The sequence below is a fragment of the Antedon mediterranea genome, chromosome 9, assembly GCF_964355755.1.
Source record: "Antedon mediterranea chromosome 9, ecAntMedi1.1, whole genome shotgun sequence".
NCBI lineage: Eukaryota > Metazoa > Echinodermata > Crinoidea > Comatulida > Antedonidae > Antedon > Antedon mediterranea.
The window spans coordinates 19568549-19582755 of NC_092678.1; the positions used below are offsets into that span (position 1 = coordinate 19568549).

At 33.0% G+C, this 14207-nt stretch overlaps 1 protein-coding gene across 5 annotated transcripts in view; it reads left to right on the plus strand.

The window, feature by feature from the left end:
• The window catches only part of LOC140058856 (pleckstrin homology domain-containing family G member 7-like), a 113822-nt gene that overhangs the window by 92841 nt on the left and 6774 nt on the right, over positions 1 to 14207 (plus strand). For all 5 annotated transcript variants that reach the window (XM_072104618.1, XM_072104619.1, XM_072104620.1 and 2 more), the window contains 10 exons: positions 1364 to 1464; positions 4816 to 4934; positions 5101 to 5222; positions 6310 to 6333; positions 7511 to 7614; positions 8060 to 8161; positions 9574 to 9735; positions 10454 to 10549; positions 11888 to 11989; positions 13607 to 13717. In XM_072104618.1, the coding sequence (XP_071960719.1) occupies positions 1364 to 1464; positions 4816 to 4934; positions 5101 to 5222; positions 6310 to 6333; positions 7511 to 7614; positions 8060 to 8161; positions 9574 to 9735; positions 10454 to 10549; positions 11888 to 11989; positions 13607 to 13717 (1043 nt within the window). The remainder of the gene's footprint in view (positions 1 to 1363; positions 1465 to 4815; positions 4935 to 5100; positions 5223 to 6309; positions 6334 to 7510; positions 7615 to 8059; positions 8162 to 9573; positions 9736 to 10453; positions 10550 to 11887; positions 11990 to 13606; positions 13718 to 14207) is intronic.

Here is a 14207-nt window from a genome sequence, read left to right on the forward strand (position 1 = left end):
GATACACGTACCACTACAACGTTTATATTCTTTGTAATGATTAATTAATACAAACGTTGAGAAGCAACTGTCAGTACTACAGTTTATTTGTATATTGTACGTTCTATATAACAGTAGGGCCTACACTCACAGTAATACGTTTATTTGTACATGATTGTGTTATACATCTAACAGTACCCACACTCACAGTAAATTCAATAATGGCGACCACAAATGTTAATACGTATTTATTGCAATACTATATCTATATATACGTTTTAGGTTAATTCCCCAAGGGCCAATAAATTTACCTACAGCTGGTGGTACTTGTGTTAAAGCAAAGAGTTATTATTGGAATGTTCCATTCATCGGAAATCAATACATTTGTATAAATGTATATTAAATCTATCAAAATAGTATGTTTTTAAGAAAATAGGTCTGTCTTCAACATTATGATGCTGTACTCGAGCTGTTCAACCGGTTTTCATCCATTAAAAACAATTATCGTAGGAGGAGATAGGAAAATGCGAAGCATCCTCGTATTATTGTATGCGGGTATTTTTCAAGATAGACATGCATTGGACAGTGTATACCACGATCGGAAAACACCCCTATTTGGGGCAAATCGTTGAACCTAAATTCGTTTTAATCGTCAATAACTAATTATCGAACTCCATTTTAATTAGTAAACAGGGTAACATCAGGTGGTTAAAATCAGTATCGAAAGTACGAACCAACTTTATATACCATCGAGTAAACATTCTAGAAGTAAGGCGCGATTTACCGAATTTTGCCCTTACGTAAATTTATATATAGATAATTAGAAAATTAGTTTAATTGAAATACATAAGAACGTCGTTGACACGACTTAATGTTTCAGTTATATTATTAAGTTTGATGTTAAATCTTTCATCCAAGTTTTAACATAATTCGAAAAACCACATTAGCGCGTGAACTGGTTCAGTGCGCATGTGCATGCATGGGACATTAATCTTTAAGTTGAGGTGATATAAATTGAAGAGCAGCAGACTGATGAGAGTTTGAATCGTTCACATCACATAGTGGCGACGTAATGCGAACACGACTGTCGTCCTACAGAAATGAATGCATTACTGTAACGTATAATGATAGGGGTTCAATCACGTTGATGAGTAGGCTACTACGCGCTCCGTAGCATCGAAGTCAATACTGACTCTACCAGCAGACGAACGATGCTAATCAGACGATTGTGTTGTTATAGCAGACGATAATTAAGCTATTTAGTTTATTGTCTGTCGAATGTCGCGCGATAAAGCATACAGTTATTGAACTAATTACTTACCTGACGTTCTCAACATTCTAGTCATGAAATTTTGCTTAAATATGGAATTATTTTATGGTGTAGGTTCACAAGAATCACTGTGTAGTACCAACAGTTCCCTACGACCACCATCGCCCCCACCGTCAGCCCTCAGATGCAAGTCGTCCCGTGACGTCAGCACTACGGTAAGTTATCATTTTTCAACGTTTAAAGATATATTGTCTCCCCCTAAACATTTTTTCCCAGATTTATTTGTTGAATATGCCATTTTAGCGTCACTTAATAATTATTCACTTTGACAAAAACTAGATCAAAAACAAAATTTGCCTGAAAATAAAAAAGTAATTTAATGCAAAACATACTTAAATTGTCTCTCAGACAATGGTTTTTGGTTAAAATTAACCGTGTCTTTTTATAAGTGAAATAATTATTGTTTTGGTTTTTTTTTTTTACAGAAGTGAATAACTTTAATAAAATGGCCTATTATTCTGATTTCATTACTCTTCATTTTCATGTTTTTTGGGGACAATAAATCTTTAATTTAAATATTTTAATTGAAATTCTTGGTCCCCTTGGGTGCTTTTTGCTTTGTCAATAGTGAATCAGTTTTCATCAGTACTGATGTAGTGATTCTTTGCTAACGGCACCTTTTATCAGTTTGTCATTTTCATGTTTATTGACGTGACATTGTCTCAACTAATAATCGACGCACATTGCGTTGATGCCTGATTAAGTAAATGTTGTCGTTTAATCGTTTATTAATATTGAAATTATTGGAAATATAATTTTGTACATAAATATTTGCATTTGTGATGAAAACTCGTGTTGCCAGGATACGATGTCTTATTGTTCTGTCATCTATCATGTTATGCTATTTGTTTTGTTCAATGCTTAGGCTTATGTAGGCCTACCGCAATTGAGGCAATATAACGTGCGTGGTTGAGTTTAATACATTGTTTTAGATTGACTGCCTAATAAGCATACCATCATATTCATTCAACATCAGTTTTATGACGATTGTTTTGTGTTACATTAAATTAAGTTCAATATTACAATATAGGGTCATTCATAATCAATATTACTCCCGGTTAATGTAGTGCATTATTTGAGTAAATCCGATGGTTTTCTTATGGTTCATATACTAGATACCAGGTCGTCGCATTACACATGATTATTTATCTGACGTCGTAAATGTATCTTAACATAGAAATCACTGAGCTTTGCAAACGTCATTTATCATATCGACTCATTCGGAGAAAACGGTTTAAACAGTATCTAGGAATGGTTTTTGTTGGCAGTTCGGAACGATTTTCCAAACTACTTTTTTAATTCTTTTGATTACCAAATTGTGGAACTTAGACAACTAGCATGTTTTAAAGGATGAATTACAGAGTATAGGCCTATTATTTCGAGTTTTGCTTTTTTTGTTGTTATGTTATGTTTTCACCCCTGTATGTTTGTCTTTGAACTTAAACTTTTTATCCGAATCTCACCCAAAAAACAATCCAATGATCTATGCCAAAAATCGACGTAGTTTGATTACGCAGAGACAAAACAAACATTACAAGCTACAAACACATAAAAAACTATATATATATATATATATAAGAAGCTACCTTCTTTGTTTTCTACTCTTATTCAGACTCCATCCTGGCTCCCTTTGTCATATTTCTTTTATTCCTGTCCACCCAGGCAGCACTTGCCAGCTTAATACTATGACATTATCCAAATTCCTTCACTTGCACTGATGAGTTGCTATCCAATCGAGTTCGAACAATACCATGAAAGCCCCAGTGGTTTAATGGTTAGGACATCTGCATATCAAGCAGGCGGTCCGAGTTCGAGTCTCGGTTGGGGCGACTTTTTCTCATTCTCACAGATTTCCTCATCTTTATCGTTTCAAATTAATTAATTAAATTTCAGTATATCACCGGGCGGTTTAGAATTAATGTTCTGTGCCTGATTTGTTTATATATATATATATATATATATATATATATATATATATATATATATATATATATATATATATATATATATATATATATATATATATATATATATATATATATTTAAAAATAAAATAAAAGTATGCACATTCGGATTGCCCTCTGATATATATAATTATTTCAATCATAATAAAGATACATTATGTATACACCTCTGTCTATACTATCAAACAAGTGTGATGTTCCCAAATATGGTAGTGATATGATGTCATTATGTCCATATATGGGCATATCAAATTGTTGTTGTCACATAAAGTTTGATAGTGTAGACAGAGCTTTACATGCGGTTATTTTGTTATAATTGTTTATTGCTTACCATTGCGTTTCTGTCCATCTGTTTCTGCTAGTTAATTATGTTGTTTAGCTTTATAAAAAAATATAATAATGCCATTTTGAAATCTTTAATTGAAATGGACGGGAAATCACCAAAATCCTTCTAGATCCGGCTTTGTACTACCATTGAATTAATCTGACCAAACACAGGTTAATTATCCTTTCGTGATCCTGCTATGCACTCGAATAAAATCTATTTGATTTTTCAACTTAGAGCTCGGTAAACAGCCAATGTGACGTCACTTTGAGAGAAAGCCAATTTCAAAGCATTACTTTACAGTGTAATTTCGATTCGCGAGAGGTTTCTGTTGTCAATTGGCATACTGAGATCCAAAGTTCAAAATCCCCCATTTCTGACAGCATTATTAAGAATGATAACAACCCGTCGCAATAAACAACAGTTTAGAAATTGAACGCTCTTATGTAAATAAACAGCATTTTGTCAACAAGAAGCAAAGGTAGATTTCGATGGAGTGATGACAAATTGTTCATAACAATTCTCAGAAAAAAAACTCCTACTTTAATGCACGGTTAAAATATTGTATGCCCTATATCGACGAATTGTTTACAAACATATATTCTGTTTCTTGGTTTTTCTGTTTCCTCTTAATCTGAATAACGACTTTTGTCACTTCGTGTCTTTCATATACCTATCACATGTTCAAAAGAAGATTAATCAGATTAATAATTGTTATTTAGATTATTGCACATTATCAATACATTTATGTTTTTATTAAGCTCCATTGTCTGCAGGATGGGTAATGTTTTTTTCCCGAAAGCTTTGCACTTCTTAACGGCTATTTTGCTTTACAGTGAAATTTGCATATACTTATACACACAGCATGTTTTTCTTTAATAATTTTGCTTTTGACAAACTACACTTCCTAGTTGGTATATATTTGACCTTTTAAAACAATCTCAGGATGAAAAAAAAACATCTACTTTATCTCTGTTGCAATTAACATGGCATACATTTACCTAAATCATTAATGATATCACATTATTCGACTAGAACTAACGTTAGATACATTTCAATGGACAGCAACGTCATTTCAAGAAAAATCACACAAGAGACAAATTAGATAGAAAAATTGAAAAACGCACTGTTTGTGTCCCTGTATTGTAATTACACTAACATACTAATTGCACATTACCAATATTCACGGCTGTTACTCTTGGCTGTACGTTTTCTAGGAACCCGTCAGTGAAATTGAAGATCACGAACCACAAAGTATTGCAAGATATCAAAGAAGAAGAGGAGCTGTGACCTCCAAGATGCGACCAGAGAGCTTGTTGGAAGACGAAATACCCACGTAAGTTAGTCCACTTCAGGGACCATCTGAACTGTCCTACTCGGTATTAAAGTAGTTGTAGGTGTATACTTATTTGAATACTCCAAATCAGGGACCACCTGAACTACCCTACTCAGTATTAAAATAGTTGTAGGTCTATACTTATTTAAATATTCTTTGCTTTCAGCGTTGAAAGTAGTGCAAGTGTTGTAGGTGATGCGTTATGCGATACTTTAACACCCAATCAGGGACCATCTGAACTACTACCTAGACTCAGTATTAAAAGTGATGAAGGAGAAACACTTGGCAGTAAGTTTCATAACATTTTTTTAAAGCAGAAATGTATCTCATTTTATTATGCTTTTTGTTATTAATGTAACGGTTTTTTCAATTGCCTCTTACAAAACTTCATGGCATTATAATTTTAACTGTATGTCAATATATATACATATTTGGGCATTTTCTTACTTTACTCTCATACAGTATTTATGAATTCCTACGAAGGTTTTAACTTTTTTTTTGTTTTTTTCTTCAAAATAATAATTCATTCCCTGTGGGTTTGCAATTGTCTAAAGCCTGTTTCCAAAAAAATTGGATATCAATTGGTATATCCCTGAGGTCCAATTTGAAAACCGCAATCTTATTAACCAAACTGAACCAAATTAAGTTTAGGTTATCCGGGTCAAATTTCGGATTTATTGATCAATTATTTTATGATTTTCTTACTTCCATTATGTGTCTCACATGGAAATTAACAATGTAATTTATTGATGACGCGATCACTTTTTCATACCGTTTTCAATCAAGAATACCATGATCTCAATTAGAGCCTACAGTATTATGAGAAGTACAGGAGTTTTGTATAACGATCGGTCTGTCTAACCACAATTTATGATGTTCTTGAATAATTAAAGTACTGGAAATTATTAAAAAATCAGGAGTTGCAGTAGCTGAGTGTATAGGACACTTGACTGAAAACCCGGAATCAGTTCGTGATAAAAACAACTCCCATTTTTACTCGGCTGTAATGAGTAGGCCTACCTGATTGAGAAGGGGCATTTAGGCATTTAGGCGGCTTGGGAAAAAAACTCCAATCCACCCAACCATGCAATGCCAAGGCTTAGTACAATGAGCTCCTAACAGCACCATGTACTACTCTCGTTTGCTTTTCTTAATCAATTTCCCTATTTCCTCATAATATCTCTCAATATCATTTTGCATCTATTCCTTTTGTTCTCCTCTTATTTCTGTTAGGCTTGCTCATCTCTAATTATTTTTAGCAATTGTTTGTAACAGATCTTTGTTTTTCTTGTTTGTTTCATCTTTCCTTTAGGCTTTTTACTTTGCCTGGTACCTTGTCCATTTATTAATACATATACATTTTTTGTCATTGTAGGTTTTGCTGCTGTCCATTTAACAGGTACGTTAATATTATCAATTAGCTTGTCTTTGCCTTAGATTGATTCAATTTATTACGTATACCTACATTATGTGATAACACTGTTCATTATCAAAGTGTTTTACAGACAATATGCATACTCTTCATTATGTTATAGCAAGCATAGAACAGTACACAAAAATTCCATAGAAAAATAACAATTAAAACGGTTCCAACAAAGGCAAAAACAAGTAATTACATTAATGTTATTGATTTGGTTTTTAGTGTTATTTTGTGCCCTTTCAATTTTTCTAATACACTAGGTAATTAGTCGACTGGTTAAGGATGTGGTGTTTAAACGTTATAGTTGGTTTCATTTCTTAATTACGTTGACCTAATACTTTTGGTCAAGAGATCTCCATAGTTTAAGATGAATTTATCACAGATACACATGGAACTGTACTTTAAAAATTATGATTGACTTTTATCATAGTATTGGTATTTGCTTTTTACTGTTCTATTCATTCTATATTATATTACAACAACCAACTCAGTCGAGTTTCTTTCTCAAAATTCTTTGTTATTATAAATAACTTGATGACATAATCTCCATTAAAGGGATTTTTTTTAAATCATGACTCTGAACCTCTTTAAATAATGCAACGATATCCATAAACAGTTATGAAAAATTGAAAGATAAATGTCAATTAATTAATCTTCAATGAATAACATCTTCCCACACATTGTCAAATGCCTTTTACATTTCAATCAACATTTTTTTTAAACAAACAAACACGTTTTGTTAAAACTATAGTACCTAGAGGCGTAGAGCACTGTAGTAACATATCCTTTCGCCTACATCTTATCTTCTAGTCATGATTTATAAAGCCCTTAATTCAGATAAGAACTTGTTTCGCCCATGGAAAGAAGAAACATGTATTTTATTGTAAAATAAATCTGATGCTAGGCTAAATGTTATTATCATACTGACCGTGCTAATGACATGGTCTTGGGTGAACAATAGTTCGCTGATACAATCTAAATGATTGGAAAATACCTTATAGATTTGATATCTTCTGAGCGTGCGTACAATGGTGAACTAGTTATACTCTTGAATACCACCTTGAGAGTGCTATTCATTTAGTAGTCTGAAGTTTGGGAACTGTAGATGTTTCGATCTTTAGGCCTAGCATTAACAAAATATTGTTTATTACGATAGATTACCTTGTTAGGCAGGCGACGTTAGGACACGAAGAAGGCGAGTCACCAGATGGAGCCGAAAGAAGCGGGAATAGCAAAACAAAGAATTTCCTAAAAAAACTGGTAAATATTTTTCTTATTTACCTAACTATCAATGCCACCATCTGCCCTAACAGTCTAAAGAAAATGCCTACATCTTTCTACAGAAATACGTTTTTTTAACCGTCTAAATGTAAAACAGGTCTTAGTGAACGTTGTATGAATGTTTCTGACGGAAGGATTATGCGCTTGTTAAACGAAATTCAAACTACGTCAAATTATGCAATATTTAAACTTATAATAACCTTGCGTGGCGACTAAAGCTTTGTCTACAAACAAACAAATGTTACACCAAAAAAGTGTGATGTGTCCACATATGGTAGTGATATGAATTTATCGTATTCATACATGGGCACATCATACATTTCTGTCACGTAAAGTTTGATAGTGAAAACAGGGCTTTACGAACGTTTGAAACAAAGTTTATATTGATTGAACAGCGTTACTAACACGTATCCCTTCATTTCAGAGTGGCAAAGACCGAGATCGTGAATCTAGAATTGCCATGGCAACGGTATTAAGCAACCTCCCAACAAAAGAGCAAGAAATATTTGATTTTGTAGCTTTCAAAGTAAGTGAACTTACTAAAATCTAATGTGGACTAATCTTAGGGCGACATCAGTACCTAAAGTTGCGCACAAATAGCTTTCGTGACGTCACTGGTACTGGTCGTTGTAAAATAGTGGCAACAACAATCTCAAAGCATACAACCGGTCAAAAAAACCAAATATTTTTCATGAATATTGTAATTTTACAATACAGACATTTTGATTTGATACAAATATCAAGGATAAACTTTCTATGGTATAACGTGGTTGTCACCTTAAATTTGTGATATAGAGCCACTGTACATAGAAATCGTTTGACAACGTTGAGTTCGTTTTGTAAAAAACATCATATTAATAAAGCATTTCTATTGACCTTTGACATTATATAACAGATATTTATTCTTTTCATTTATGTTGTTTTGACGTTCACTTCATATAATTTATCTCTTTTCTGCTGAACAATATTTAAACTTAATTTTCTAATCAAACATGTCGTGCACTCACGTTTATCTTACTGATGTTCAGCAACATTTTAACCTTTTCTCAACACCCACACGTATATCTACTGTGTTTTTCATTTGTCTGTATTCAGTGAACCTGAAGTCATTACACCCTTGTCAAAATTAATTAACCAAAAAAAAAAATGATTGTCAAAAAATGACATTTTTTCATTTTCGTAACAAATTTCTTCACTCTCAAACTTTATGTGACAACAAAAAGTGATGTGCCCATATAATATGTCATATCACTACCATATTTGGGCATATAACTACCATATTTGGGCACACCTAACTGCTTTTGTCAAAGTAGTGTAGACAGAGCTTTGACAGTAACTACAGTTTGATTAATACTCTTCTGACCGGTTTCTCCTTTTTTTAGTAAGCTTGTAGTGTAAACATACACACTGTTTATTTCAGTGACAGCAAACGTAAGAAACTTTGATATAAACGTCTACATTAGAAGAAACTAAATCATATATCATTGCACACAATCATGTAGTTACTGCAGTTACTGCAGAAGAATAATGTTAACATGATTCATTCGCTGTGTCTTTTCAAAAAAAATTAAACAATAATCCACATGACCGTATTCAATAGGTCAAATGCTTTGATTACCTGTACAATACGTTCGACAAATTTTTGATAAATTTGTGAATTCGTATTGCATTGTATTATTTATAATGTATGTTCTTCGTCTCTGCGGTTTTCTAATTTATATACAATGTCTCAGCTAGTAATTGTTATTTCCAATGAAATATGCATCGTGTATTGTGTGAGCGTCTTTGTTGGGTAAATTGCTAAACCGTTACACAATACACAGTAAACGTTTTCCGCATTTTAATATTACATCATAAATATACAACACAATATGGGTTAAAGTTTGTTTCTTTTATATATGTATTAAATTAATAATTATTCTTTTAAATTTTTAATAGGATTCCCACTGGACAGATCTCATTAACGTTGCACATCCCGAGGGCGCTGTGCCCCTTTCACCGACGTCCTCTGAAGCGGAGATTAAGCGGAGGGACCACGTTTGGGAAGTGTTTACCAGCGAATGCAGCTATTTAGTTGACCATCTCCTTGTGTTAAGAGATGTAAGTAAAAAATACCAATATTAATCTTCTCCAACAATGTACATATTTATACTCCTGATGAACTCGCTCCCTCAATGTCAATCCCTATTTAGACAAACCACAACCCACCCCACCCTAACTACACCCTCTTCAAAGATTCGGAGCTATTTTACTGCCGTTGTCTTCCACATCTTAAAACCTTGGTTCCCACTAAAGACATAACGCAAGGACTCCCACTCCACCCTAACCACACCCTCTTTTTAGATTCGGAGCTATTTTACTGCCGTTGTCTTCCACATCTTAAAACCTTGGTTCCCACTAAAGACATAGCGCAAGGACTCCCACTCCACCCTAACCACACCCTCTTCTAAGATTCGGAGCTATTTTACTGCCGTTGTCTTCCACCAGAGACACAACGCAAGAACCGGACGTACGCACAACACAAGCGAGTTGACCAATGACAAGCCACTGTTCGAATAATCCATCGCTTGTGATTGGTCAAATCGTTACGTCCTTGCGTTGCGTCGCTAGTGGGAACCAAGCTTAAGAGCTAGACTTACAATTGTCTGTATTTTTTATTTTTTTACTGAATATTTTATTGATAACACTTAATTGATTTACCATCATACAACTGTTAAACCTTACGTATCTTAGTGCAATGCATTACTGAAGTATTCATACTACACTTTGGCAGCTCAGATCCATTTTACTTGGATTGATTACTTTTTCTTGTATGTAGGTTTTCCAAGAGACGTTTAAAGCAGTCCAATGTGAAAACCATCTAATGTACGTCGAACCGGCTAAATTATTTGCTAACTTAGACGTTTTATGTCAGGTAAATTTCTATACTTTTTTAGATACTTACTGGAGATAATATTGTTCTGGTCTTTCCTTTCCAAAATCCAATAATTGATATAGTTTATAGTAGAACCCATCCCTTAGGGACATCTCTTTACATTTTAAATTTACGGTTGTTTACGGTGAATACGGTCTTTTTTTTGTGGTATTTCCACATTTATTAGACGTAAAAAATTGGTACCATGGAGGTAGAGATTGTTTCTACTTATATGCGTGCTATACTTCCATGAAACAATACGTATGTTGTTTACACTTAAATCGATATTTCTTATTGAACTATCAAAATATGAAAAAAAAAACGTTTCAAATCTCTTTTTTTCCAATCAGCTGTTAAAATTATAAGAAAATTAAACATTAATGAAGAGGTTATACTGTTTAATCATTTGAATTAATTATAAAAGATTTAAAGTTCTGTTTAACCTATCAAACTTTATGCGACAAAAAAAAATGTGATGTGCCCATATATAGACACCATGATGTCACATTAGGCCAACTACCATATTTGGACACATGACACTTTTTTGTCAGCGTAGTTTGATAGTGTAGACAAAGAAGGAATTGTTACCACGCAAGTCTACGTGTTGGTTTTTATCCACTACGCATCAAATTAAAAATTAAATGCTTACTGTTTTTAAATTAGTTGACGCATTATGAATGTTTAAATATTGATTTTATAATATTTACACTGTTATGTAGTAACTACTCACTCAAGGTGTATCTAAATAATGACCCCTTCATATCTTGACACTAACATTGTGATGTCTAAATTCTAAATGCTAATGAACACCACAAGTGACGGGTAACATCTAAATATCTAAATATATAATAAACGTGTATATCTAAACACTAAAGTGTAATATATAAACTATGTGTGTGCAATATCTAAACACTATGTGCGTAATATTTAATCATTATGTGTACAATATCTAAACACTATGTGTACAATATCTAAACACTATGTGTACAATATCTAAACACTATGTGTATAATATCTAGATACTATGTGTGTAATTTCTAAACACTATGTGAGTAATATTTAAACACTAAGTGCGTGATGAATTAGTGTTCGTGATATCTGACACCATGTGTAGTAAACATTAATAAACGTGTAATATCTAAATAGATGGCGTAATATTTAAACACTAAATGTGTAATATCTAAACACTGTATATACTAAATTGGTAATATCTAACTACTAAATGTGTTGTCTAAAAACTAAATGTGTAATGAACTATAATAAACATCACAAGCGTTACTAACAAGTGTTCATCTGATGTTTTCTTTAATGTACATTCATCTTAATTTGTTCATTTAGGTGAGTGAGTCATTTTGTCAAGATCTGTTCGTGATTTTACGTGGAAAGGTTACATCAACCGAGTTTGGTCAACCGGAATGCGTGGTATCAGCATTTTCAATGGTAAGAACATTTAATTGTTTTGTTGGCTCACTTCCGGAATATTTGATACGATACGATAATAATTTAATAAGCTCTGTTTACACTATTGAACTTTATAGGACACATTGAGCTTTAGTTGCCCCTGACCATTGTGCTTTATTTCTGTTCTGTTCTGTATCTTTTTATTGGTCGAATAAATAAATGAAAATGAAAAACAAAGTGATATGCCCATATATAAACATGATGACGTCATATCATTACCATATTTGGACACATCACATTTGTTTTGTCACATAAAGTCTGATAGTGTAGATAGACCTTAAGAAGAACAAGCGCATTTTAAAAACAACGGCATGCACGTACAAGGGGTAGCTCTCAAAGCCTACCTTGGAAAATGGCATGACAATACTACACTGTAGGCCTACAATAGTTTGGTCAACAACAGAGAAAGAAATGCACGATAAATCACTGTATGTAATGTATAGACGGCATATAATGTTAACAGGGTGGAATTTATACATAATATCCTTACATAACAATTCTAAAAATAGCATTAACTCGTATTTCGCAACACATCGTTAGCATCAAATACAAGTATATTATTAATAGCAGAATAAGTATAAATATCACAATAAACAACTTATTGAAAAGGATCAACGTTCTAAAACGGGAGACATTTAAATAATAGTTAACTAAATATACATTTTTTTATAAGTATTTTTAAAGCTATAAAAAGAGCGTTCTATAGCTGCTTATAGTAAAGGTGTTATTCTCAGTATAGAGAATATAAACAAAAGGATTACCAGATGACGTCATCAATACATTTTAAAGCTAGTTTTCTGATGAACGACATAATTTACCTTTCGAATCATGCACAACGCCATTAGTTTGTATTTTGATGAGCACAATGTGATAATTTTACACCCACACGTCAAGTTGATCAAATGTTGTCTGAGACATTCTATTTAACGTGATAATCAATGTATTTACATTTGAAGATGGTCTCGTGGAACTATTGATACATTCCAATTCCATTCAACTAACAGTTTTTGCATCAGTATAAAATAATCATAATCATCAAATCAACATAATCGTGAGTCATTCTTGACACACCTCGTCACCATCATGAACATACCCCCCACCCCCACCCCCCCCCCCCCCCCCCGTTTCCATCACCCACAACCCCGCTCTCCTAATCCAAATCTCCCATATTCTCAACACTTATCCTCGGAAATTGTTGGTCCGTACGAACTTTATATTAGACTTTTCTCGCGCATATTATTATTATACTGTATCTAAAGTAAATAAATATAACAAAAGTTAAAATGCATTATTCATTGATTGGCATTACACGTACGTACGAATATATTAAAGCTCTCTGTCTACACTATCAAACTATGTGACCAAACAATGTGATGTGCCGATATATGGACACGGTGACGTCATACCACTACCATATTTGGGCACATCATATTTTGTTTTTGTTAAACTAAACTAGTTTTATAGTGTAGACGGAGCTTTAGGGACGTATGGTATTATCCAGACATTAAGACAGCCATAGACTATAATTAATGACGTTGTTATTAATGAATATAATTTATCATTAATTGAAATCACTGTTGTTTTTTTTTTACTTAGTTCGACAATCACGTATGTCCTCCTTATGAGCGATACTGTATGAATTACTCAAACGCATTGCACTACTTAGAATCTCTGAAAAAGCGAGAAGATTTCCAGGAAGTTGTCAGGGTATGTACAGTACACATATTTAATTTATTTAGTTATATGATAAAATCTTTCACTGGTTATACAATTACAATGTCCAACAGATCAATTATTTACTGTGCAAATAATAGTGGTTGAAATCAAACGTATATATCGGTTTATTTAATGCTTCTCCCCTCATTTTGAACAACCCTATTTATTAGACAACCCTAGGGAACACTTTGTCCGTGTAACAAATTAATTTCATTTCTCGTTATTTCGGAATTTATATCCATAGAAATAAGTATATTTTACTGATTTAATTTGTTTGTATACAATACGGTACATCTTGACTTAAACACTACATATAGCAGTTATTTCTATCTTATTAAGCTTCGACTCTTCGGAGAATTGGCGAATACATAACACAGGGGGAAGGGGGGGGGGGCAATTTATTTTTCATTTCTTTATACTGGGCGACTTCTTAAGGCAAAGACTTGTCTCCTAGAGGTCCAATTATGATGTTTATGACAGT